At 33.4% G+C, this 27,328-nt stretch overlaps 1 protein-coding gene across 1 annotated transcript in view; it reads left to right on the forward strand.

Annotated features, from left to right (window-relative positions):
• The window catches only part of LOC149064479 (phosphatidylinositol-binding clathrin assembly protein-like), a 41,363-nt gene extending 14,262 nt beyond the window's left edge, over positions 1 to 27,101 (forward strand). The window contains exons 9-18 of the mRNA XM_089254564.1: positions 2,611 to 2,652; positions 6,621 to 6,727; positions 6,854 to 7,010; positions 7,910 to 8,180; positions 12,225 to 12,314; positions 14,620 to 14,800; positions 14,919 to 15,036; positions 19,493 to 19,591; positions 20,805 to 21,022; positions 24,632 to 27,101. Of these exons, the coding sequence (XP_089110690.1) occupies positions 2,611 to 2,652; positions 6,621 to 6,727; positions 6,854 to 7,010; positions 7,910 to 8,180; positions 12,225 to 12,314; positions 14,620 to 14,800; positions 14,919 to 15,036; positions 19,493 to 19,591; positions 20,805 to 21,020 (1,281 nt within the window). The 3' untranslated portion in view covers positions 21,021 to 21,022; positions 24,632 to 27,101. The remainder of the gene's footprint in view (positions 1 to 2,610; positions 2,653 to 6,620; positions 6,728 to 6,853; positions 7,011 to 7,909; positions 8,181 to 12,224; positions 12,315 to 14,619; positions 14,801 to 14,918; positions 15,037 to 19,492; positions 19,592 to 20,804; positions 21,023 to 24,631) is intronic.
• Positions 27,102 to 27,328: the final 227 nt, after the last annotated feature.

Here is a 27,328-nt window from a genome sequence, read left to right on the forward strand (position 1 = left end):
CCACACTCTGGGAACTAATATGCTAGACAATATGTCGAGCATATTTTGAAGTTATGAATAAATTTTGAATGTTGCAGTCTAATTTGAAAACATTCAAGTTCATAATACAGGGTGCATAAGTAACAGGGCATATGGTATTTTACTGCCAAACCATTTGTCCTAGATGCACCCTTCCAATTAGAAAAAGTATCCAAATAGTGTGTATCCTTAGATATGTCATTCATGTTGCAAGAGGTTGTATAGTTATTAAAATAAAAACATTTTATATGATCCTCTTGTGCCCAAAAACCCCTTTAGAAAGTTGTTGCACTGTCTCTTCTGATGCCAAATAAAAAACCACATTTCTAAGTGCAATATTCACTAAGTTATTAAAAAAATGAAGGAAAATTGGAAAAAAAAACAGCATTAAATGCAGGTAAAACAGTTTATCGTATTTAACACTTTTTTTCTCACCTTTCTTCCGTTTCTCGAATTTGAATAACTCGGTGAGTATTGCACTTAAATATGTGGAATTTGTTTAGTTGACATCAGGAGAGAAGGAGCATAAAATTTCTAAATGGGTTTTTAGGCACACTAGGATCATATTAAAATTAAAAAATTAACTTTTTATAACTATACAATTCTATAATAATCTACCCAGAGAAATCACTGACACTACTGCATTTACTTCCTTTTTAAAACGCCTCAAACTTGACCTGCTCGAACTCATTAACATTGAGTCCCATTTCTGATTACATCCTTTAACATTATACTTAATTAAATCATATCTTTAAATCACCTTCCATAATCCTGTACAAATTCATGTGCTGGCTCCATATTTATTATGTATATCATTAACATGTTATTCATATATTTTTTTCTTTTGTGTATTTGGGGTCAATATTAAGTCTATTAAGAATTCATGTTGATATTATTCACATGTAATTTTTATAGCACCTCCACCATTGCATGAGAATATCCTTTATTATTTATCTTTAGCATATTTTATTTATTTTCTGTTAATTATACTATTTTTATTTGTAACCACTATCTTTCTTTTTGTATTGTTTTTTTCCATATCATATATCTGAAAATAATTTCACTGCACTATATTTTATAAACCTATTCATTGTAACAACCAGTATGGGACATTGATCCGGTATGGGTCTTGGTCGTCTCCTTGGTTGCCAATAGTATCATATAACATGTATTCAAGCAAATCTTATATATAAATGTGAAAGTATGTATGTTCTTTATACAAATCTACAGTTTTATGCCGATCGTCGCCAGATTTTGCATATATAACAAACAGGACCGGGATTGAGCCGTAGGCTACTTTAAAAGTTCGTCAGAGCTGGGCAAATGCCCGAAATGGGCGAAAAACTGTGTGGCAACAATGGTTTTGGGGCTTCAACAATCACATTCGGAACGTTTACTTTGGTTACCGTGGTTCTGTAACAATGCGTTTCAGACATGTATATATGCCTTTACAATGGTTTGCCACTTTAACGCTGCCAGTGTATGTATAATAGCTTATGCCTTTATAAAGGTTTGTCACTTTTTCAATCTTCCCAGTAATGAGAGCTTTTTAAATAGACGTCAGAATCTTCATCAGCATCACTTTGAGGGACAGACAAAGGATAATCCCTATAGAAATCAGTGTTAAAATTGCCGATTTTACTGTAGAAATAGGAAAAATTTAGTGGGTTTTCTACCACATCAATAGTTTTAAAAATTGTATTGAATTCTCGATTTTTGAAATAATGAGTTATCTTAAAGATATACGAAGCCCAGGAGAGATTAAATATGATGTAATTAGCTGGACCTACTTTTGAGTTGGATATCCATGCAATAACATTGATTTCAACTTTTTATTTATATCTCCTCAAGCATGAAAATTAATCTCTCCATATTGTTTTTTAATATTCAACTTCATAAATTCACATAGTTTAAGTTGTTTTAAAATCAATTATGGGGCTCATAAAGTACATCGAAGAAATTCCGCAGCTTTAATTAAGCAATTTTGGGAAGCAGAAACAGGCAGGTGGATAACTTGAAGTTCATGGGGGGGGGGGATCGAAATACATAGCGCGCCCCTTAAAAAAGAAAACTATTCATTTCTATGTTTCTTTAAATCTAGATTTGTTTCTTTCATGAGTCCCGCAGGAAGTCGCCATATTGGTTAACTTGGACATGATTTGTATGCCCCCTCAAAGAAAGAAAGAGGGAGATATCACGTGATCCAAAAAGTCTCATTGAATAAAACCCGGGCTTGCCGGGTATTATAGCTAGTTGTAAAATGAATTTGAAAAAAAAAAAACCTCTTGCAACATCAATGACATACCTGAGTACTACATGCCATTTGGGTACTATTTCTAATTGGATGTATGCCTCTAGGACCAATAGTTTGCCACTAAATACTATACACCCTGCTACCTATACACTGTGTATGTTTTGAAATTTTAAATTTGGCTTCGTGAAAAAGTCTACTTTTTATTATTACATTTGCAGCTTAATATGTCAAGTTGCTTTTCACTATCCTTTATAATTTTATTTGAATGCAATCTTTTACATAATATCATAGAGTACTCTCTGTTACTCTAAAATATTAAGCTCTCCGTGTTCTTCCAGAGTGTTGGAATTGATAAGGGCAACATCCCAGACTTGACAAAGGTAAGTTTTATTTTACTATTATTATAGATTTTTGCGTAATTTAATATCTATTCTAATCCTCCTTATAATTTTCAATTAATTTATGAATCTAAAAGGCTTTTGTTTTTAGGTTTGTTTAAAGTTTAATGTACAGTAATACCTTGATAAGTCGTCACCTCAAGTTATTGAAAAATTATGACTGCTTAAGCGGAGTGACGACTTAAGCAGGTTGCCGTCAGTTTCAATGTGCAATGTTGTGAAAATCGTATAAATTTAAAGTAATATGAAATTTATTGAAGTATGAATCAAAATAATAATATTAATAAAATTTATAGATCGCAAAAGAATAAATAATAGCAATTTTTTTACCTTTTTTATCTCATTACTTAAATTACTGTGGTAAAATGTATACTGTAAACTTTGATTTATACTAGTAATTTTTAATTTAGACTAACAGTTGCTCTATTAGTCTAAAGCTGAAAGTAGCTTTTCTTCGTAATAGAACTCTCTATTGCACATTAATTTTACATAGACGTCAAATTTAACTTTAGTATTTTAATTCTTCATCAGTAGTTCATGATACAACTACAAAGTAATCTCCAACACTTTTGACTTGGTGGCGGGGCCGTGGGCAGGGAAAAGTAAACAGACCTCAACTTGGGAAAGAATGTCTAATTTTTTCAACAAAGATATTTTGTTTGAATTTCAAGCCCTAAATTAGGATCCATGCTTTCTGTGTGATTATTTATTATTCGTTCCCATTGCACTTTGACTTGATTAATTTGATTCTTTGATTTACATAATTTTTGATTTCCTCGCACTATATGTAATCTTTGACATATCAATAAATTTTGGTTTTGCCGGAGATGCCCTGCCCCGGGAAGGGAAGTGCTTGCATTGCTTCTTGCGACAGAGCTTGGGTGTCTCACGGTTTCTCCAATGGAGCCCAGGCAGAAATGAAATCTAGCTTGAACAGTCCCCAATGTTCCAAAAACCTTAGTCGGAAAATGAACTTCGCCAGTGTAACTTAAACTGTTCCGTTTGGGTATATAGGATTTTATGGTGACTTTTGAGCATATGGCAATGCTGTTAACAAGCTCTTTTTTAATGGGAGTCATAAAAATAGTCTGTCCCACTTTCCCAAATTTTGTCATAGTGACGAGTTAACCAAAATTAGCGAAGAGTAAACGAGGGTTTAATAACATTGTTGTCTATGAGAGGTGGAAGTGCCTGAAGAAAAATGACGGTTTAACCGGAGTGATGACTTATTAGGGTGACGACTTAATGAGGTTTTACTGTATATGATTTACAGTGGTAACTTGAGTTATATACCAGTGCCTAGAATTGCAAATAATCTAAGTTTAAAGCACAACATGTTCTCTAAAAGTGCTCAGACTTGCAACCAAATATTTTATACATGCGAAAAACTCATTTAATTCACAGAAATTAGGGCATTTTGAACAAGGTAAAGTTAACATTAGTTGTTCTGTACTGAGTATTGTGCCATGCTAATTGATTTTCAAACAATTCCTAGCTCTACTGTAAGCACAGTCAAAAATTTACTTTAATCAGCATGGTTTATCTCTGAGATTAAAGATTACTTTTTATCTAACAAAAACACTGAAAAATATAAATCAAAATTTAGACTGAAGGTATTTAGCAGTCTGTTTTTAAATATTCTATGTTGCAGTAGATATTCTTTTTACTTGAAACATTATATACAAAGACATTGAAAACATTTGTATCTGAGAGATCACACCTGACATTTTGATGATGTGGAATAAATTGAAGAGGTCTTCGTTATGAGAAAGTTTGTCTCTAGATACAAATAACATTCAGAAAAAACTCTGATTCAGATTACTCTTAATTTGACGTACCACTATCTGAGAATATAATTGTATCCAACAGTAATAGAACTTCAAATATCAGTGATATCGCTTATACTAGTGCGCAATTTTGTTTCCATTTATTTTCGAAAGTTTTTATTGAAAGAATTCATTACTCCCCAGTATTTGTAAAAAAAGTTGCTCTGTCACCTTTTAATCTAAATAGACTGTTTCTTTCTTTAAAACTTATTCCTACCTGCCAATGTTTCCTTTAATTTTTTTTTACCTGTACAAATCTGCTCGCTCTTTGTGCAGTAAGGCTACTCCATAAACACTGGTGGATATATTGTGATTTCACATGAAGCATTTCTACCATGAGCAACTGCCTACATAGAGGCTTAGGGGGAACATTACCACCCACCTCTAAATGTGAAATGTTACAATTCACAGAGCTGATGTAGCCAGAGTAGTTTTTCCAATGTGTTTCAGGAAAATAAACATTGTAACTTTTATTCACTGTACAACTGAATTGATACAATTACTACAGTGTAATCTCAATAACTGGATACCATAGCTGCCAAGTCTCCTGAATTTTAGCTTCATCTCTCAACCTCCCGAAAAGTTCTTACATTTCCCGAATTTTTGCAAAAATCGCAAAAAAAAACCCCTAATTGTCCATAAAAATTCCATACTTTAATTTTTTTTTAAAAAGAATCCCTGCTTATGAAAACAATTTCTAAGGAATTTCTAGTGCAATAAAATGTCTTTTGCCTCAGTTTTTTTCCCTTTCAAAATGACGTCATATGTCATAAATGGAAGAATAGTGGGAAATTCCTTTTTTAAGGAAGTTTTACAAACCCTCTGATGGTAACAAGAAAAGTTGTTTGTCTTATCGTGCAGGGAAATAGCCTATCAGCCAATAGTCCTGGATAATAATTGAATATTATAGCGCATGTGGTCAAAACTTCCTCTTTTGTTGAAGTTACATACGTGCGATAACAAAACATGAATACTGATAAGCAAAAAATATTTAATTAATTTTAAAGATACATCAAACGTTCCAGAAAAGGGCAGACTTTTTCTTTTTGTACAAGTTGTGTTAAGGACATAAACATCGGTCATGGTGGAAAGACTGACATCACCCATGTGAAATCAAGAAAAAATTAAGCAAGTGTGACAAAAAGCCAGTGTTCTTAAAAAATTGGTGCTTTTTTCCTTCATCTTCCGATGATTTGGTCATTCTCGTAGAATGTTTGTTCACATCGTTTCTGATTGAACACTATTTTTTTTAGATCAAAATTTAACTTCCATGTGTGTAAAATCCCTATTTTATTTGGAAAAAAATCCCTTTTGTATTTATTAGGGAGTGGTTTTTTAGTATAAAATACAGGTCCACCCGAAAATCTTTCAAATTTTCATTTTCAAAAGTTGGCAGCTATGTGATACCCCCAAAAGTATCAATGAACATGTCGAATTAAGTGGTTGTTAAGTTAATGAGGTTTCATTTGATCATTTATGCCATGTACTTATATTTATATAGTTGAACGATTCCATCATCTATAAATTAACAAAAAAAAATTATCTCTAATTTTCTACAAAAAGTTTCCAAGTGATCTCGAATTATGGTGGAAAAGACGTAAGTGTATCAAACTATCTGTTATTTGCAAATGAGCAGTGTGATTGCAAACTTTCATTTTTTTAATAAAAATTTAGATCTAAAAGAAAAGTTTTTAAATTATGCAACCATCTCACTCAAAAATTTCAGCTATCATCCATGCTTATCTGTGACTTCAGTAGTCCATTAGTTGAGTTTCCAGACTCCACAAGGTGGAAAATTATCCAACCCCGCAAGGTATGAGAGAGTATTTCCGTTAAAAAGTTTAACTAAGATTTGTTGAAATATGCAAGAGAGATGAAAATTTATTAATTTGTCAAATCCACTGGAAATTTTCAAAAAATTAGTTGTGATAACCTTTAATTTTGATTGTTGTCAACTAAAGTGGGGTTTAGCTATCTTTCATCAAGTAGAGATTTCTCCCCATTGAGTGTAATATTATGGCAACTATGGGAACAATAAATGTTCAGTTATCGAGGTTCTAGTGTGTTTGTTATATGTTCCAGCTAGTTATCTTTCATTATTTAGTTAAATATATTCATTTACAGGCTCCGGCTAGTCTGCTTGAGGAAATGGAGAGTCATCTAACATTTCTCGAAGGTAAAAGGAGTCATACATCAGCTTCAATCACATCTGGATCTTCCGCGCCTTCCAGGTGTGCACCCCCCCCCCCCTTATTCATGTGTAAAATAAAGTGTATGTAAATGTAGTATTAACCCGTTTTGTTGCTAAAGGTTTATAATTTACACTTTCAATTTCAAAGTGAGTTTTTTTTATATAGAGCAAACTCTGTGCAGACAGCAGTTGCAGCGTTGAACTCAACGGGTTCAGCATTTACTAGCAGTATACCTCCTTCTGATGAGATCAATGGCTTGACCTTTGATGAGAGCATGAGAAGGGCTGTTGAAGAGGAAGCTGCTGTCATGAACTTGATGAAGGTAATATTATGTATAGCTGCCAGGTCTTCTGGATTTTCTACTATCTCCTGAACTCCCGAAAATTTTTGACATTTTCTTGAATTTTGACCGTGATTGTAAAAAAAATCTATACTTTTAGGGGAACAAATATTCCCAAGAATTCATCCACTAAAACAAGACTTTTTTTTGCTGTTTATCCTTGAAATGACTTCGCAAATATAATGTAAATTGTCACCATTGCGTCAAATCACAAAAAAATATTTCATTGATAAACGCCGGCAAAAGCCAAAATTTGCCAAACAGCAAGCATCTAATCTGCCTTTCGGCAGTTATCAAAATGACCTTTTATCTGGCCATATGTCCGGTTTCCAGCCCGATGGGGCATGTCTTTGTTGGGATGGATTTAAGAATAAGATTTTATTAAATATCCCAGGTAAGTTTTTTATTGACAGGTAATTTAACCTTCAAGTTCTTCACCTTCCAATCCTGGGGCAACCACTGGTAGATGGAGCCTTCATTTCCCACTCCATTAGTTGGAAATTGCTGTATGTGGATATATCTAACTAGAGTTAATGTGTGATAAAGTAGATAATTTAACCTACTGTTTTTGGCGACATGGTGATAATCAGCAATGACTCACACAGTGTTATGCTTTTGCAAAGGAAAATATCTCCACAATTTTACTTTGCTTACATTGTTTTACAAATATATCTTTTATATTATTTTTGTGAAAACTTTTCGAATTGGGACTTGTGTGAAAACCTCACTTTTAATTTGCCAAAATTTGGCAGCTATGCATTGTATGTTCACTGATGCTAATAAGCAAAAATACAATAACAAGTGTAATCAAATTGAAAGAAGTTTAATAAAATCAGTCTGTGGTAGATGATTTATTCATGAAATATTCTCTATATGGGTAGGAACAGAAAATGAAAGAGATGGCTTCTCGTAGGCCAATAGAAACATCTGCTTCTAAAATTCCAAGCCCTCTGCCTCCACCATCCTCACAGCCTGTGAGTCCTCCCATGAAGGTTAAAGAAAGTTCACCTTCTCAGCAGCAGTTGCAATCTGATGCTTCTAAACAACAAACTGGTTCAAATTCAGCCTTGGATGATCTAATGGCAATTAATCCACCTGCCATTCAACCACAGGCGTTCGTTCAAGTGCCTCTCAATATGTATCCAGTGGAAGGTTAATGCCTTTATTATTATTTTTTCTATCGTAACTACAGGTTCAAGTATTTTTATTAATGTTTTCTCATGCATTTCAACATAAGTAAAATATTCTTTATGTCGCTTTGTTGTATCATTGCCTTTTTCTGTTTATCTCAGTTGCCTTTGTTATATCATTTTTTTCCTTTGATATGCAATTGAACTTTGATCTTTATGCATCAACGGTACTTTGCAAACCAAAAAGTATAAATACAGCTATATAAATAAAGTAATAATATAGCAATACCTTGACTAACAAATGCTCGGCTTACAAATTTTTCAGCTGAAAAAAGATTTTTTTTAATGATTTTTCATCCTCGGCTAACTAAAGTTTTTGTTGATATAAAACTGTATAAAACTATAAAATAAAAGCATGCACTAGCATAAAGCAGCTGCATCGTGAGCAGAATTTTAGTGCTAACCATTGTCAGAATTATGCAAGCTTAATTCACTTGTGTTCACCTCGGAATCTTTTCCAGGTGTATCTCCTTTTTCTGAAAGTTTCAAACTATTTCATGTGAAATGAAAGATTCAGTAATAAATGCATTGAAAAAAGGGCAACCTATGTTTTCTGAGCTTATGTTTTTTCAGTAAAAAAACTTTTAACACTCAGGCAGAGATAGACTTGGAAGTCTGGAGGGGCACTGTCATTATTGCTGGGGGGGGGGGGGGGGGCATGAAGATCATGTCAATTCATATATACATTAGATCAGTCGACTCTACCTTTGACGCTGGGGTGGAATGCCCCCATTTCTGCCCATGTTTCAACACCAAACTGAAGTCTGGACATTATAGGAGATCATCTTTTCTATCTGCTTTTATGAAAATGACCAAATCAGAAATAGACAGGGACACCTACAAACTCGACTTGGTTGTGTCAATACATTAGCTTTAGTGGACTAAAACTGATACTGTTGTTGATTGTGTACACATAGGATTCTGAAGATATTTTTATTTTACACTATCATTTATCCAATTTTAAAGCTATCCATTTTGGTTCGTTTTTGTCTTTTTTATAGTGCTTAGTGTTTTAAAAACTTCTTTTAATTTAGAGCACTGCCTGGAATGAATTGAACGATTTTCAATAGAAACCTATGGGGAATCACTTTTCAGATAACAAAGATTTCGGCTAATGAATGTAATTCCGGAACGAATTGTTTTTGTTAGCTGAGGTACAGGGTTACCAGTGACCTGGAACATCAGGGGAATGAAAAATGGCCAAGGAAAATGTAAAATATTTGGCAAAAGTCAGGGGAAAAAAAAATTGAAAAACAAAAATTTGGAATGTCAAGATTTTGAATTGTTCAGTGGAACCTCCCATAAAATGAACTCTTTCTTTCTTCCAGAGTTTTGGTCAAGAGAAATTATTAAACATATTTTGCTGGGAACCCTGAAATATCGTTGTAGAGGAATTCTCATTATATCAAAAGGCGCATGATTATTTCCCACCTCCAAATTTAAGTATTTGTTGACTGCACAAAATCATGAATTAATTATGTAATGAAATTCAGTTAGGTGTTCTACCCTGGTGTGAGTACTACATTTTTTTTTTTTTTTTTTGTCTTACATAGAAAATAATGATAGCACAACTGCATCTTCAATACTTATAGTGATAAGAAGGTGTGAAATACTGATGTCACGAGATGCATTCTTAAAAACAATAACTAGTGATGTGTTTGAAAACATATTGAAGCAGTTTTGAGCAAGACATGGAAAAATATCATTGTAACAATTTAAAAATACCTTTGAAAATATTGTTAGTGAGATTTATAATGTAGTATAAAGAATATTTTAAATGCACGTGCTATAAAACAAAAGTACAAAAATACAGGGAATTACATCATATAAAGCAATACAATGTAAATAACACAATAAAGAAAAGTAAACTTTTTTTTGTTAGTTCTACTACCTTGAAGTTCAAAATCCTGTACTGTTATTGGTATAACCCGCGGGCAATCGAAGTCCCTGAATGAATATGCTGAATTTTCTGCTTTCGGAAAGCATATAACCCGCGAAATAACGGTAATTTCGTGGCTACTAACCTGCGCTCAAAGACAACATATCTATGCTGTAAATTCGCTTTATTTTCCACAAGATTACACATGTGCCTTTGGGAAGAATTGAAAAGGGGATTCATTTAGTAATCATTTGAATTACCAAAATTTTTCGGAGATCATTGGGAAAAAACAGGATCTGTAAAAACTCCATACAAAATATCAATAGTTTTGTTATCTAGCCAATATGGGGTCGTGTGGTTATCGTCGGCGGTTGCTAATCGTGACAATTTCACATCGAGAAAATCCGGATTTGGCAAATGGGTGGCTCAAGGGAAAAAATCTCTGCCCATGCAGAACATATTTTTGGCGCTACTGGCCATTTTTTTTTTTTTTTTTTTTTTTGGTCGACAAAGCTTTTATTTTTTTCACCTTTTCTATTCCATTTGGCACCCCTTTTAGAGCAGCGCTCAATATGGCCGCACAATCCGCCCCTGTATTGGTGGGGGGGGGGGCATGCTCTTAACCAGGGGTTCTCAACCTTTTCTGACTTGCTGAGCCCTTTTCAGTGAATAATTTCTCTGGCGGAACCTTTTAACTCAAGGAGCCCTTTTTAGTATATTATATATATGGCAGTACCCTTTAGGCCTCTTTTTTTTGTTTGTGTTTATCAAATTTATTGATTTATTTTATTATTCTCGAGTGGCCGGAAGCCCCTGGGAAGTGCACATGGATCACCGGTTGAGAAATGCTGCTCTTGACAATAGTCAAAGGAAGGAGTTTCATTTCAGTAATGCATGTTTTAGTAGTGACAGATAAGATACTTCCCAAATTAAAGTTCATTTAAATTTTTTCTGAAGAAATTTATTTAGAATTAATTGTTCCAAAAAAAACTTATTTTTGGCAAAACTTCTGGCATTTCACAGAAAAATTACTCCTTATATTGCAGATATAGTTAGTTTTTAGTTCTGTTCCATTTTCAAAATTTCTGCTCCAAAAATGAAAGTTTGCTGCTCTAAAATGGATGAGAGATGTTTGCATCCCTGGAAATGCCTATACAGTCAATCCTTGGTTTGCAAATTTAATTCGTTCCTGAAGTTTGTCCCTTAATTCATTCGAAACTGAATCAGTTTTTCCCATAGAATCCAATGTAAAATGAATTTATCTGTTCCTGACACCCTGAAGTGTGAATTTTTGCAGCTGTTCCTGCGCATAATGTGAAACTGATGAAAATCGTTAAAATAATTAGTTAATGAAAAAATAACCACAGTATGAAAGAGACAAAATGGAAATGATGCTAGCGCCATGTCTTGTTTCATTTAATATCATCTATAGTTCCGATGTCAAAGCCCTCAAAATCTCTGCCCACAACACAGTCTGGTCACAATATCCTGCCAGCCAAATTCATAGTTCTGTAAAATATTTGCTGCTAAGCTGTCAATGGTAGCAAATGCAATATGTAATTCACAATATGCAATGTAGAATATTAAAATGTTTTGAGAAGAGGTTGAGCATATTATTTTTACGCCAAAAATTTTAAAACATTGTTGTAAAACCAAGACTAATTTGTGAACTGAATCATTTTTAATTGTTCTCAAACCTCAAGGGTTGACTGTGCAATGATATTCAAGGGACTGGAGAAACTTAGAGAAAATATATTCACACTATGAAAAGTACATTGGGATGAAAGAATATTATATAGGTGATTATTGTTATATAAAGAGCACCTTTATATGTGGGATTTTCACAATTACATTGAAATCTCACAACAACGACACTCGATGATCCCTTTTCAACAATATATTTTTAAGTTTTGTTTGGAAATGTGTTGGTCCCCAGAGTAGTGTTATATCGAGGTTTCACTATATACAATCAAAATGCTTGTGTAAACTTTGATCACTGGCGTATGGTTATGTTTTCTCTTTGTGCATGAGAGATTTCTTCTACCATTTATGTAAAAATTAAAATGTATTCATTAATTTATACATAAAGTACAAGTGTGTGCTTAACCGAGGATCATTTTTGGTTAGGAATGGTGAATCCGATGATGCCTCCTCAGGGGTTTGTTAGTGATGAAGCTTTTAGGTCAGCATTCACAGTTCCTTCTGACTCTGTGACATGTAAGTAATATATTGTTTATTTTGCTATGGTAATTTGATATAATTATTTGGATTTTATTTTTTAAATATTATGAATGATTACCACATTTAATTTTTTTTCCTGCAAGAAATCGATAGTCTCGTACTACTTGTCAGAAACTATTGGCGTATGCAAAGGGGGGTTTTGAGGTTCTAACTCCTTTCCCGCATCCAAGATTCTCGTGTAATTTTGCACAGGGTATGGCAATTTAAATCAGTTCGATTTTGATCACTTTGATTTTTTTTTTTAAATCATTGACTCAAAACAAAAAATTTAAATGTTTCCTCTACATAACTTTAATGATATTGAAGTAAAAGTAACCTGGTATGTATGTTACTGATATGTAGTAAAGTTCGTGATTGAAAGAAATATAGATCTTTGGGATAAATATTATTATTATTTTTTTTTTTTTTTTTTTTTTTTTTTTTTTTTTTTTTTTTTTTTTTTTTTTTTTTTAATAACGTGATCCTCACGTATTCCCAAGGGATCAGCATGATCCGTCCAGGGAATCAGGGAATATAGACGAACTGAATCCCTAGATACAGTGCAGAAAGGAAACTGCTCTATTTCTAGATTTTGTGAATGGGAAAAAATTGCAGAAAAATATAGGGAGTTGAAGTTAGCACTTAAATTAAACTGCACTCAGTATTTTCAGTGCATTACAATATGGCATGGGTTCCCTTGATTAAAAAACAGAGGAATTATTTTTTTGTATAAAGCCTTGAATTCTATGCCCTAATTGATTTTAAAATAATTTGTTGTATCAACATAAATATCATTGGGCTTTTGACTTACTTTTCAGATTAAAAATTTTAGTTTGCTCATTTTTTTACCAAAACCCATTACATCTGCGAAAAATTAAAAATGTGTAAACTATTAAGCAACATCATGCAAGTCGGAAACACTTCCATTAATTGTGCAAGAAACAGTCTTGTCAATTTGTTTTATTTAGTTGATGTGCTGAATGGCCCTTTGGTTGTACATCAAGTTAATTGAGATGCCTGCACCATGCGTGGAATACTGAGTTGCCACCACTCATTTTAATGTGGGGGACCTCATGAATAAAAACACTTCTCTATTTAAAAAAATGTTAATCCATGAAATTAATTCGAGCTGTGACCTTTCATGTTACATAAACACAGACTTTTGGTGTTTGTATTTTTTGCATGTAGTTTGTTTGTAGTTTATTCATTAATGCTTAATTAAATTAGAGCAATTAGGAGAAAAAATAAGGAGATATGAAAATATGCATTCTTAATTATTAACAAAACTTGTTTTAATTAATAAACAGTCAGTTAATTTTAATCAAAAAATCTGATTTAAATACAAAAAAAAAAATTTTTTTTTTTAATCATGATTTTTTCATACCCTGATTTTGCAGGGGGAAAAACTTAACCTTTTTCTTGAGAAAATCCTGCGTACACCTGTGCCAGAAACATCAGTTTTTGTTTTTTCAAGCACATTCAAATTTGATAATTTAAATTCTCTCTTTTACTGTAACTGTATTTTTAGCATTTGCACTCATTCTATCTATGACACCCATTGTCATGATTCATTCTTCACTGAGAGGTTAGCCGTTGACCTCTCGATGTGAGACTCTTCTGCGGTAGCAATTTTTTGGTTTAGTCAAGTTGCCATTTCTGTTGTACGTCCTCTTCAGGAAAGTTTCTAGCAAATACAAATCAGGTATCAAACTCGGGACACCTCTAAGCATCCTTTGGTATAGTTCTCCAACCAGGAGATGAGACGTGGCTATGTCATGTCAGGTTGCATCACAGTTTTGTCCAATTCTTTTAAGTAAAATGATTACTCATTGAGAAAATATTTTTGGTGGTGACAGCTTTTTTTTTTTTTCACGGACTCCTGCTTTCACATCCCTCTAAAAAAAAACAATCATCCAACATGACATGACGTGCTGTATCTAAGTCTCATCTCTTGGTTGGTGGATTATACTTCAGGCGAGTATCTCATCAACCTAGGCTACCACACACCTGAAAGGTTCCACTTTTTTTTGTTTTTACGCTATGAATGTACAAGAAAATCATTGTGACAAACCTAAAATTTCAGGCACACCCACAAAAAAAACCTGGCTTAGGAATCTCTATGCAAAAAATCTGATTGAAAATTCTTGGATGCATCTCTAACTATTATGTGTATATGAATGTTATTGATAAAGAATTTTTTCCCCCATAAATCATATATTTATCTATTCATAAATGTAGTTACCGAAATTCCAGTTATAAATTATTTGCCATGCTGCTTTCACATCCTCTGCACCATTTTCAGTGAATGCATTTGGTCAAGTTCTTCAACCCCAGTCCACTGTCAGTCCTCCTCCATCGTCTCCTGTATCTGAAAACAAATCATCACCAACATCAACTGCCAAGTTAATATCTGGAGACTTGGACTCAAGTTTACAAAGTCTAGTCCAAAACTTGGATATAAATGGAGGAAAGAAAACTGCTAAGTATGTTTCATTTCCTCATTATTGGATTTTTTTTTTGAAGATCAATTTCAACTTATTTTGTCTGTATATTATGATTTTTTTAAAGCAATGGTCATTCTTAATTTTTCGTTCCTATCAGGCCAGCTGGTCATCAATGGGGCTCACCCAAACCGCAAGTAAAAACTGGTGGTTCAAACTGGAGTCCAACATCTGTATGCATGTCTAACTATGCGGCACCTCAACCCGTGCAACCTGTGGTAATGCTTTTTTTTTTAATTACTGTGAATTCAGAAACTTAAACTGATGTAAATTTAAAATTATTTCAGGGTTACTAGCAACTTGGAAAGTCAGAGAAGATGTAAAATATTTTGCAAAAGTCAGGGAAATGCTAGTATTTGATAAAAAGTCAAGGAAAAATTTTATGAGATGGCTAAACAACTGAAACTCAAAAAAACATTTGAAGAAGCTTTAAATTTTCAGTTATATTTCGTTCTTCAGCAGTTTTAATCTGGGAAAGGCGGGGATCAAGCAGATTTTGCTGGAATCCCTGTCTGTTGAATGTATATTATCTCATAGGAAATAAAGCAGTACAGGGTAACTTTGGTGTACAATCATAACTTCCGTAAATGTGCTAGTAATTCAAAACATTTGTATATCAAATAAAACTTCCTCATAAGACATAATAGAAACTTAAATGATTCAATCCATGACAGTCTCTCTCAAGTCAGCCACAATCTAAGGAAAACTGCAAGTTCACTTTGTTTACATTATTGTATTTTTACGTATTTTATATCGAAGGTTTGAGTATTTCCGGAATGGCCCCAAAGCAGAATGTGCCAAAATCTGCAACATACGTCGCAGAACAATTACTGCTACTGCAGAACAATTTAGAAGAATTTTAAGAAAAAGTGCAAAAAATACTACTACATGAATGTGGATTTTTACTGCAGAACATTTCCAGTTCGCTGAGGGCCCGTCGCAGAACAGTGCTAAATATTTCTTGGGGCGGAATAGTATAGAAGAGTAAGGGGTTTCATTTTGAATTGCCAACAAGAGGGTGAGACAGTATTTCATGAGGTTGTGCTGTGAATGCTACCATGTCAGTCATGTCTTAACAAATGGGTCCAAATCAGGGTTGGCAGGTTTTTGATGGTTTTAAAACCTCAAATATTGCTTTTCAATACAAAAATTCCCAGTTGAAAATACACATTGATTGCATGTAATGTTTAAAGTCACTATATTATACAAAGAATAAATACTTAATATGATTGTAAAATAATTTTCTGCTCTCTACAGAGCAGGGTTGTTAGGTTTAAACCACGGTTTTAACCAAGTGGTTTTTTTCAAAAAATCAAATAAAAGTTGCCTAAATATCTTTTTTTTTTCCTTGAAAAATATCATATTGGTTCATTATTAGCCAAAATGTTTCATTTTTACCACATTTTATATCCTTGGGGTACATTCTGATAGTATATCTTAAATGACATAAGATTTTATGAGTGGTTTTTTTCAAAAAGTCTCATAAAAGTGGCCAGAATATACATATATTTTTCATATGAAGTATCTTAGTTATTTAAAGTTATATATATAAAAGCCAAAATTTCTCATTCTTACAACATTTTCTAACCTTTGGCTACATTCTGATGCTCTATCTTTTGCAAATTCATTAATAAGGATTGTATCACACATCTAAATGTACTGGTGTATTATCTCACAAGGTTTCTTTTTCCCTTCACAAAGAAGCAACTACAGTAGTGACACCATCATGCTAGGGGCAGGTGGTCCTATAATCCAATAAAGACACCAACTGTTCTTAAAGGACAAATACTAGTGTACTAGTAGTTACATTACCTCACATACATTTTCTTTTTCTTTCCCATAAGAAGTAGCACATCTCCTACTGTATATCTCCCAGTCTTAATATTCAATAGTTTTTTTTATACTTTCACACACACACTGTTAAGCCCAGTTAATCAAGGTTCTACTGTATAGTAGTAACAGATTTATGAAAAATAATCAGCTACATACAGGGTGATTATAATTAAAGTTTTGATTCCAAAACTATACAATAAGTACTGATCAGAATGACTTGAAAATTTGCATGGATACTCCTGAAGCAATGGAAGTTTCTTTCACAAAAGAAAAAAGTGCAAAATGTGCAAGTAGATGATGCTGTACTTGGCCAGCAGTATAATCTATTTTGTGCAACCACATCATTTTGGCACTTCCACAGCATCAGTGTGTGGATAGAACTTCTATCAAGATGCACATTGCAATACCAGCAAAGCAGCTACTGAAGACCCATTTTGACAGGATGCACCTTAACCCTTGCAACTTCTGGCTGTGGGGGGTACCTCAAAATGTTATAAACATGGTCAGATTGCAAACTTTGGTGAATTGCAATCTCCAGCACATTCCCTATATGTTAGAAGTTCCTCAGGAATATTAACAGGGCGGGCGTTTGGTTTAATAAAGCTGAATTGCAAGCACATCCACATTATGACTATGGGGCATACTCCGATTCTGTTGTTGAACAAGAATTTTTGTGCTTTCAACCTCATAGCCAGAACACGCGGTGGACAACATATTTAACATTTCTTAAGTTATAGTTATTTGTTCAATTACTTCGTTTTTTGTGATGTTTCCGTGAATTATGAAATCGTGAAATGCTATAATTAAGGTATCATTCTGCCATGACTGGCTATCGTTTCCATTCTGCGAGCAAATTTCCCACATGTTGGATGATGTCATTAATTTTACATTTTTAAGTATTTTTTCCCCTTTATCAAATAAAATTGAATTTTTTCAGGAATATTCATGTCGATTTTCAAGTCATTCTGACAATCGTTCTTTTTTTTACAGTATTTTGAAATCAGAACCTTAGTTATAATCGCCCTGTATATCGTAAATCATTGCTAATTAATCTGCATTATTTATGCTTCATTAATTATGCATACATTATATTTACCCAATTTTTATTACTTTTGCAAAATAGCTTCCTAATTAAGTATACTGAAAGTAAATGGAGAAAAACCTTTATATATTATATGATTAATAATAACATTAAAAGAATTTTCAAACACACAGTAATCCATTGAGTTAAGCAAAAATAATTAAATTGCAAAAGTTGGTTTTTGTTAAAATGTAATAAATATTTATTGATTAATTAGCATTGGAATAGTGTTAATTAAATTAATAAACATTTTATTTTAGTTAATTATTAGAAGTTTGAATGATTTTTCAGAAATTTCATTGTTTTTAATGTTAATACTATTTAAAACAAAAAAACCGATTTAAACCAAAAAAACCCGATTTTTTGGTTTTTTTACCAACCCTGCTACAGAGTTATTTTAGACAATATATGTGTATTTTTTCAGGTAACATATGCAATTTCAATAGTGCATAATACAAAAGCTGAAGGAAAAACTATGGAACTATTTGATATTCTTCAATTCAACATGATTCTCGTCCTTCCAAAATTTCAACTACTTTTACAGTATACGTGTATTGATATAAACTATCTGCTGTGCTCTTTTCATAACAGATGTTTAAAAAGTTTTTACACCGTATATGTAATGTTGATTTCTGTATTAAATTTTCTAGATAATCACTGATACTTAAAACGATACACTTATTGTGCATAACATTAGAATATATCTAGCAATAAAAATACTAAATTCAACGAAAATGTCCTTTAATATAGCAGTGCTGATTGCATATAATGCTTAAGAAAAGCTGCTATAACTTATTCTAAGTGTAAAAGCAAGAGTGACAATATTGACATGTTTTTTACTTTTTTAAATACCAAGTTTTTGATGTCAAGTACCTAATCCTGTGATCTCCTATCACACGCGTATTTTGAATAAACAGCTCTATTTCGCTTAGAAAATCAAACATATGTAATCAGTAGTTTAGATAACATTAGCAGTTTGGATAAAATGAACAATAAAATTATATATATATATATATATATAATGTTCTGCACTCTCTGTCAAAAAATTAAAATTGCAAATTATAATTAATATTCAGTTTTAATTATTGTAATAAGTTGGTGTTTAAAAATAAAACGCAATATACAAAAAAGTACGTTCTTCATTGTGTTATCAACCTATTGTGTTAAAAATATCCAAAAGCATTCATTTAGGTTTTTGACAAGTTTAAACCAGTTTTTGATGCTTGTCATGTCAAAAACCCAACTTTGGCCCAAATCAAATGAAGGCCTTTAAACTATTGAACGTTTTCGTTAATACTTGTAATATACATGTACGATATATTTTTCAATTTGGTCTTTCAGTAAAATTATAGTTTTAAAAAAAAGTGCCCAAAAAATGCTTGAGCCTGGTCCCTTAACTTGTCAATCTGTCCTTGCCAGCAATGTGAGCAATGGCTGCTTGTTAGTTGAGATCATGTGGCGCTCGACAGACATGGTGAATACACAAATTTATAATGCTCATATAGGAATCTTTGTTATATGTGCTCCTCATATTGCTAGAAATATCTTGTTTATTAAGTTAATCTGTTTTAAAAACTTCTAAAACTTTTTTTTTCTCATCTTGCACAACACTTGTAGATGGAGTTACTGGTAATCTGAAGTTTTACTGTATAATCTTACACTAAGCTGTTGGATCCTCCTTGTCAGTACATGACAAAATTTAAATATTAACCTTCATTTACAAAAGTGGCCCTTCAATTTTTTTTTTCTCCTTTGTATAGATGGGCTCTGCACCTTTTCCAGCAGTTGGAGTGGTAGGTGCACCTATGTATGGCTATCAGCCTGCTGTTCCTGGTGTTGTTCCACAACAGCCATATATGGTAATAGTTCTGTCTGTGATTATCAAAGCAGATTATTTGTGTTGATATTAAATAACTGATGTATCATGAACATATGATTTATGAATTTCGAAAATGAAAGAGCAGAGAAAAGTGTTGCAGAATTTTTCTCGTGCAAATAATCCATTTTATTTTCACCACTACTCAATAAATAGTTTAAATGATAGCACAGCCGTTTGTTATATAAACTTGTGCTTTTGCCATTTCAGTATTGTAGAAGCTTAAGAACTATAGATTCATGGCTTAATCACTTTTAGCTGCAATTATAAAATCTCTCATTTTATGGAATTGGTATTTCCTTGTTATTTAGACATTTTCTCTTTGTATTGTGTTGAATCTGCTCGCATTGTACAAAGGTGAGTGAGGTAAATTTAAAGTTTGGTTTAATATCAGCTGCAAATAGTGGTAAATTGTCGTGAGAAGCACAATAGACGAGGGCTATGCTAAATAATAAAGTTTAAAGTTCCGAGAAGATTATCCCTCTTGTTTGCATGAAATAACGGTGGTATAGAGAGATGTTATTTTCTCAGCCCATAATACTTAGAAAAGAAAGATTTTTGTTAGGTGTGGCCCAGGAATCAAACTCAGGTCCTCTTACATACCAAGCAAGTGCACTACCTATATACCAGAGACACAACACAACCTTCCTTTCTCTATAAGATGCATTAATAGCATGCTGAAAAATATTTCTCTCACTAATATTTAATAAAAATGATATTAGTATTGATATTATTATATAAATGATATTATTACAAATTAATAATGTAACTACCAAAGTGGAAGATACATTAATTGTGTGTGGAAAAGACATAAATTTGTCAAGTTTGTTAGTAAAGAAAATAAAAATCTGTTTTAAAATCTGCAGTTATTTGGTTTTGCAACTTCCCAATAATGTAGACTATTCTCTATTAATACTTTCAGACCCAGATAGCACAAATGTAGAGGTTGCTTTTTCTCACTGCTGATGGGCGTATTCCTTTTTTTTTTACCTCAGGAATTCAGCTCCGACTTCGGGGATTGAGAGGGCTCAACTCCCTGGGGTTAAAAAAGAATATATATATATATATATATATGTACAGCGAGAAAAAGTCCACGTTTGTGTGTGCAGGTCTAAAAAGAGTTTCATTTTTCTTACAACAAATTTTGGAGATTCATACTCAATTTTCTCTTAATCCTACGGAATTTGTGTTTGCAGGTACAGGGCATGTGGGTTGCACCTCCTGCTGGCTATGGAGTCATGTGTCAACCAGTTCAGAATGTAGCAGTTGTCCAACCTCAGGCCCACATGGGAATGATGGTCCAGCCTTCTCCTCAGCGATCGCTTACAGAAGGAGCGGTCAACAACCAGCAAGGTCCATCAGCTGCAGCTGGCTGGCCAGCAGCAGGACGTGATCCTTTTGGAGCTTTGTGAAGGTGAATTAATTCATCATCCTTTCTTGGGTTTTAGAAAATGAGAGAAAATAAGGAGGTCTTTTGAAGGGCCTACATGCAGCCAAAGTTACAAGAAGTTTATGAAAAACTTTGGGACATTTCTTTATTCAGGCCCACAACACAAAATCCTAGTTTTGAGGGCTGGTAAATTCCATATAATTCTTATTTAGGTCTTGGTTGCCTATCCATCAATATATTTAGTGATATCAGTTTTTTCTCATTGTTCCCATTAAACATGAGAACATTTTTTCGTATGAGTAATCATTCTTTTGCACCAGCTAGTGACTTCAAACCTTTTTTCTGCACATTCATTTCACGAATCCACACTTCAAATGCTGTAGTACAGATCATTAAACTCTCTGTAAAGTGTTGTAGGATTTTTCTTCCTTCTATTTTCAAGAATTGAATTCTAGCCGATTTTTCATTGGAAAAAAGTCAATGGAGAGCAACATTTAAAATTTACTTATAATATAAAATAGCTTTCAGAGTCATCTGCTTCTGAACTCTGATGACAGATGTGCAGCACTTCTTAAATGTATTACAAGCAGTCATCAGATACATGCAACGTTCTAATTGCATTTGTCACTGCAAGTGATCAGGTAAAGACACATTGACAATGAACAAAACAGTTTGTTAGGTTTTCTAACAATCAAAGAATTCTGAACAGAAAAGTTTATCACCTTTTTCAAGAGTTGGGAAAATTGAAGGAGCTGAGGCAAGTCCACATGCAGTTTTTTATGACAGTTACCCATCTAACAATAAATTGGCACAGGCAACTTCTGGTGGAGACAGTCCTCAGAAAACAAAAGTTTGATCCATTTGTTTTCAGGTACCTCAGCAATGACTTGGCTGGCAGCTTACAGAGAAGTAGAACTCCAAGCACACCATCGGTTCTTACATTCGTAACCAGCAGTTCTTACTTTCGTAGTCCAAAAGCAGCAAAGCGAGAACAAACTGAGTCTTCATATATGAGTTGCATGACTCCAAATGACAATTAGACTAATTTGCATACTAGGAAGAATTCCTTGACACACACGTGCAGCAGCGTAGTCAAGAAATACATATGATGCCATGAGAAAGATTACCTCAGCCTCGGGAAATGTACGATCAGAGATCGTCACAACAAACTTTACGTTAGACACACAACACATACATTGCACATTCAGACATGCGCCTATTCGTTAGAAGTTAATCAGAAGAATTTTTGTGAGGTGTTATAGTATTTCTACGAAGCATTCATCTACTACATGGTTGCACAAACTATGGCCCACAGCCAATTTGATTCATTCAAGAATTTTACTTGACCAACAAAGAAAGTTTTTTTTTTTTAATTCACACACAATCGTTATTTAAAATACATTATTTTGTGTAATGTGCATGCATTAATTGGTTTGCATTTATTGGTTTTGCATATTGGTTTTCATGCAGTGATAATCAGGCAAAACATATCTCGGCACCAATATTAAACATGTTAAAATTAATTTGATTAATTTTTTTTTATTGATATTTAGCATATAATAAAATAATTCAGCTCATATATGGCCCACAAAATTAATCTTTTGCTAAACATTAACACATTCATTGCTTCAGACAAAATATCTTGTCTTCCAAGAACATTTGCAGAGCACTAGCGACAAGATAACACGTTTTCTATGTTAGGTTATTTCATGTTATTGCAATATGTCCAGCAACTTATTTATTAACTTTTCAGCCCATCCCAGTCTATTATGTTTACAAAATTTCTACAAGGGCACTAACTGCACAATTTTTGAGGACTTTGGCAAAATTTTTGCATATATTTGATCAGCTGCTTTCCTATTACTCACCATTGCAGAGATCACTAAAATGATACAAAAAAGTTGTGCTTCAACATTTGGATATGGCAGTTCTTAACTCCTATGTTTTGTATACCAGAGTCGGTGGAAAGCAACCTCAGATCGGGTTTTGAAAGGAAATTACATGTTTGCTACTAAATTCTAGCGAACGTAAGGGTACACCAGTTCTTAGAAATTATCTAGAAATTAGATGCATTATAAGTCTTTGGATATGTTGCAAATTAAAGGCCAACACCAGTTCCTGATGTGCAAAACATGCACATCACAAAGCCTGCATTATTTGTGTAGTGTCTTGCTTTGAAAAATACCATAGTTTAACTTTGTGCCAGATTGTAGCAGCAATTGTAGTAGCTTTTATGCACAAGCAAACTTTAAATCATTATAGAGCACATATATTTGATTATTATTTGTTTTAAAGTAAAATAAAGTAGTTTTAAATTAATTTGGATTTTGTTTTAACTTTAGCGTACAGGGTAAACCACAGGCTCGCCATTACTGTGATAAATGTGTTAAATATGGCCTGCTGACTATAAACTTTAGGCACCAGTGTTCTGCTATGACAGAAGGCGTCAAGAGTTCACAACACTTTTCAGTCCTTGTCAGAATTTTTCCTTGCACAGAGATACTGCTACTACTAAAGCAAACATGCACCTCTTCCTTATTCCTCTGGGGAACTTCGGTATTGGTACACGTGCCAATTCATTAGAAGTTCCGTTGTACTTTGGAATGTGCATGTCCATGTTGTGAACGTTAGGGGTTTAGGTACAGAGATATTGCTTCCACTTGTGAAATGGAAATGTTGCCAACACCAACAAATTGTTGGCAAGAGACATGAAATTAAAGTTGTTTAGAAAAATTGGTGATAAACTGTAGGTTCTCACCCAATTAAGCCACACTTGCATTATATGATTGTTTTGCAATAAAGTAATATCCTTACTGCGATATCAACTTTAAAAAAGTTTGTTCAAGTTAAAATTCCCCCCCCCCCCTCCCCCAATCTAATAAACAGTGAATGTAAACTGTTTTTTCTGGTATGGAAGTGCATACTTATTTCATGGCTGCCAAGTCTCTCTGATTTTCTGGGAGGCTCCCAAAAATGTACTACTTAAATTTTTACAGTGATTGTGGAAAAAGTTCCCTACCTTTGGAGGACAAAAATTGTTTCCAAAGAGCTAACCTGGATGAAGTGTGTTGCCTTTGTTTTACCTTTCCCCCAAAATAAGGTCACATGCCTAAAGCAGATTATTACAGTTATGCCAAATGAAGAAATGTTTCATTTTGGCAAGGCAAAGACAAAATTAGCCTAACAGCCAGTTCAACCTCTCCACAGTCGAATCGGTGGATGACCTGCATACTATGTGTGACCATAGAACTTGTTCTGTCTGTCCCATATTTTGGTGCTATGGTAATGTTTTTTGTTTCTGTGATTTTTACTTCAGTTGACAAATAATTCACTACTATTTGGTGATAATTAGCTTGGGTTAACAATACAGGACACTTTTTTCTAAATTGAAAAAAACTCTGGTTTTTACTCTCATTAATAAAAAAATCCTTAATTTGTTTTGCATTTGTCTGCCTAAAGTTTTTGTACAGAATTCTGATCCACGTGATAATCTCAAAATTTGCATTCTCTAAAGTTAGCAAATATGTTATTTTAAGAAAGTTGTGAATTAACTGAAATGAGAGATTATCATCATCTTTTTGTGAGCATTATCTTGTACAAAATTATTACATAAGATGTTTTATTATTTCACAGGTCTCTTGAAGCTAGTCATTTTCAGAGAGTGCAGTTTGCCCGTGAATGAATGGTATTCCAGATTCTTTTCCCCCTCCCCTCGCCGATTTGAAAAAATAAATTGACAATATATGCAATATTTCAGAGAGCGTTCGTTAATGCCTAATCTATTCATATACAAACATGTGGTTTATATAGTGTGGTTTTTTCTATATTGATGTGTACTTAAAAATAATAAAATACGGCATGGAGTACTTCGATCACATTTTTTATGCATTTAGAAATGCATGGATTTTTTTTTTCCCATTGAAAAGAAAGTTTTTTTTTTTTTATTGTCTAAGAAAAAAATCTATTGCAGTAAATTTTTTTTTTTATATTTAAATTAACTTCATCCATTAAATGTAATCTCTCTTTTTTTAAATTTATTTATTTGTCGTAATGTAAGTGCCATTTTGATTTTATCTACTCCATTGTTCAGTGTATATGAGGGTCATCCACTAAAAATTGAGCCGAGGGCTGCTAGAAGAAACATTTTAGACAATGCTGCTGAACTGTCTACGTCTATATTTTTAAAAAACATCCCTCACACATGTGCATGGGACCTCAGAGAAAGCTAACAGAAGGTGATGAACCAATTGTTTGCACTGTTCACACAGGCATTACACCCTGAATGAGTGCAGATGTGAAGCATATTGTTGGAAAGTGACTGTAGTCTCTATAATAACAGAAAAGTTCTCTCATAAAAGCAGGTGATTTCCTGTCCCCCGTGGACATGAATGAAATATAATACGCTCGATTCTATATTCGGATTAACTGGTACGTCATTTGTGTGAAAGGTTCTCAAAAGCATCTTCTTGGCCAGGAAACCCATTACGCTGCTGAGATTGCCTCTGCCTGTCACGGATAGCTATCAGGGAGGATATGGATGGCAGGATGTTAATATCTTCCCATTCATTCCCATATCTCTGTTGCATGAAGTAGACAAGGAATGGTCATTCTTTATTATCCCCATTCTTGCGCTAGCGTGACAGGTTTTTCATATGCTGGATGAAGAGGTAACCAGTGTTTTGACCCCAACTTGAAGTGTATTGTCGCTGGTGACTATATCCAAGACAGGAAGTCGTCTTATGTTGTGTATATATTGTTATAGTTACTGCACTGAAATCTCGCCTCTAATCTGGCTTGAAGGACTACATTGACAGTTTTAACCGTTACCCTCTGCTTGTGTCACAGTATTTCAGAATTGTGCACAGAAAACATTCAGCAATAGCACTATAGAAATGAGCAATATAATTAGATGCATGACTGGTCTTTCATCATGATGCTGTTGATGGTATTATATTAACTTTAGTTATTGAGTAGTGTGAGGTTTCTCCTTGTACATTTCTCTGAGAGAAACCCTTACAAATAACAAATTGTATCCTCCAGAAATTTGTGTTGACTGTGGACTTAGCCAATTAGATAGAAAACCATTTAGCATATCTAGAATACCATGCTAATACTTTGGGTTTCCTATAGGTAACTCATGCAATACATAATAATTTAGTTGTCCAATGCCCGGTTCTGCAAGTTAATGGTACCCAAACATTAAAAGGCATTATCCCTCATAAGTTACCATCAATGGGTCTAAATAACTCTGCGGCCATAAGCAAAACATTTGAGTGTTGGTGGTGTTTTGTGAGTTCTTATTTTTCATAGACAATCCTGTAACTTTCTCTGAAGTCCCATACATGTGTGGGTGTTTTTCTTGGGACTGAAGAACTCCTGGTCTAAGGAGTAGCTAAACTTATTTTGTTTTCTAAAAAACAATGAAGTCTTCCTTCTCTTTCATAACTTTATACTATACTACAGGAATTATTTTTTTTTTGTAATCAGTCCTTTAACCTCTTGGGGAGCCTTCAGGTGATCCTAGATCCTGCTTTAGGTACTAGAAACAGCATTGTCAGAGACATGTATTTCTTCTAGCAGCCTTCGTTTAATTTTTTCATTGGATGCAGTCATTAAAATTTCTCTTCCTCCACAAGGTGTAATATAGTCGTAAAACACACCCTCGGTGAATTGTTACTGCAAGTTATATAGTAATGTACAGAAACAATTATATTGGCTGCAGATAGTATATATATACTTGTATATGTTTATGGACTTTGTTGATGACTATTTTTTTTTTTTTTCTTGTTTTGTGTACTAGTTTTACACACACATCGGTGCCTGTTATGTGTTATATAGGGAAGAGAGCTAGGATATTTTTCGTTTTTTAATTAGGTCATTCCACATACTAGTTGGATTTTCTCATCCTCCCCTCAATTCTCACATTTATATGTAACGATCACAAAGAATTTGGAAAAAAAAATTGTTTTGGAAATTATGAGAATTATTGTGTTCCGCAATAACTTTATATTTATTTTTCCCCCCTTCGTTTTACAGTTTTAATCACTCACGAGAAAAGTGGAAGTATAATAAACGTTTTACTTTAGTACTTGTGGAAATTTCATTACCTATGTATTTCATTTCATGTGCTGTGGCGATTTTTTAAAAATCAATTTTGTGTTTATGAAATGTGTGGTTTTTCTCTGATGGGGGCTTTTTGCCATTTCAATTATGTCATCTACCTATAGGAAAATGTTTGTCTTCTCTGAGCGTCAAGTGACATCATATTATACTGAAATAATAGCATCACATCAAAAGTAGGATGGGACGAATAATGATTTGGCTGAATAC

This window comes from Pholcus phalangioides, unplaced genomic scaffold, assembly GCF_987345545.1.
Source record: "Pholcus phalangioides strain wild (caught in Gottingen) unplaced genomic scaffold, Ppha-v1.0 ptg000042l_1, whole genome shotgun sequence".
NCBI lineage: Eukaryota > Metazoa > Arthropoda > Arachnida > Araneae > Pholcidae > Pholcus > Pholcus phalangioides.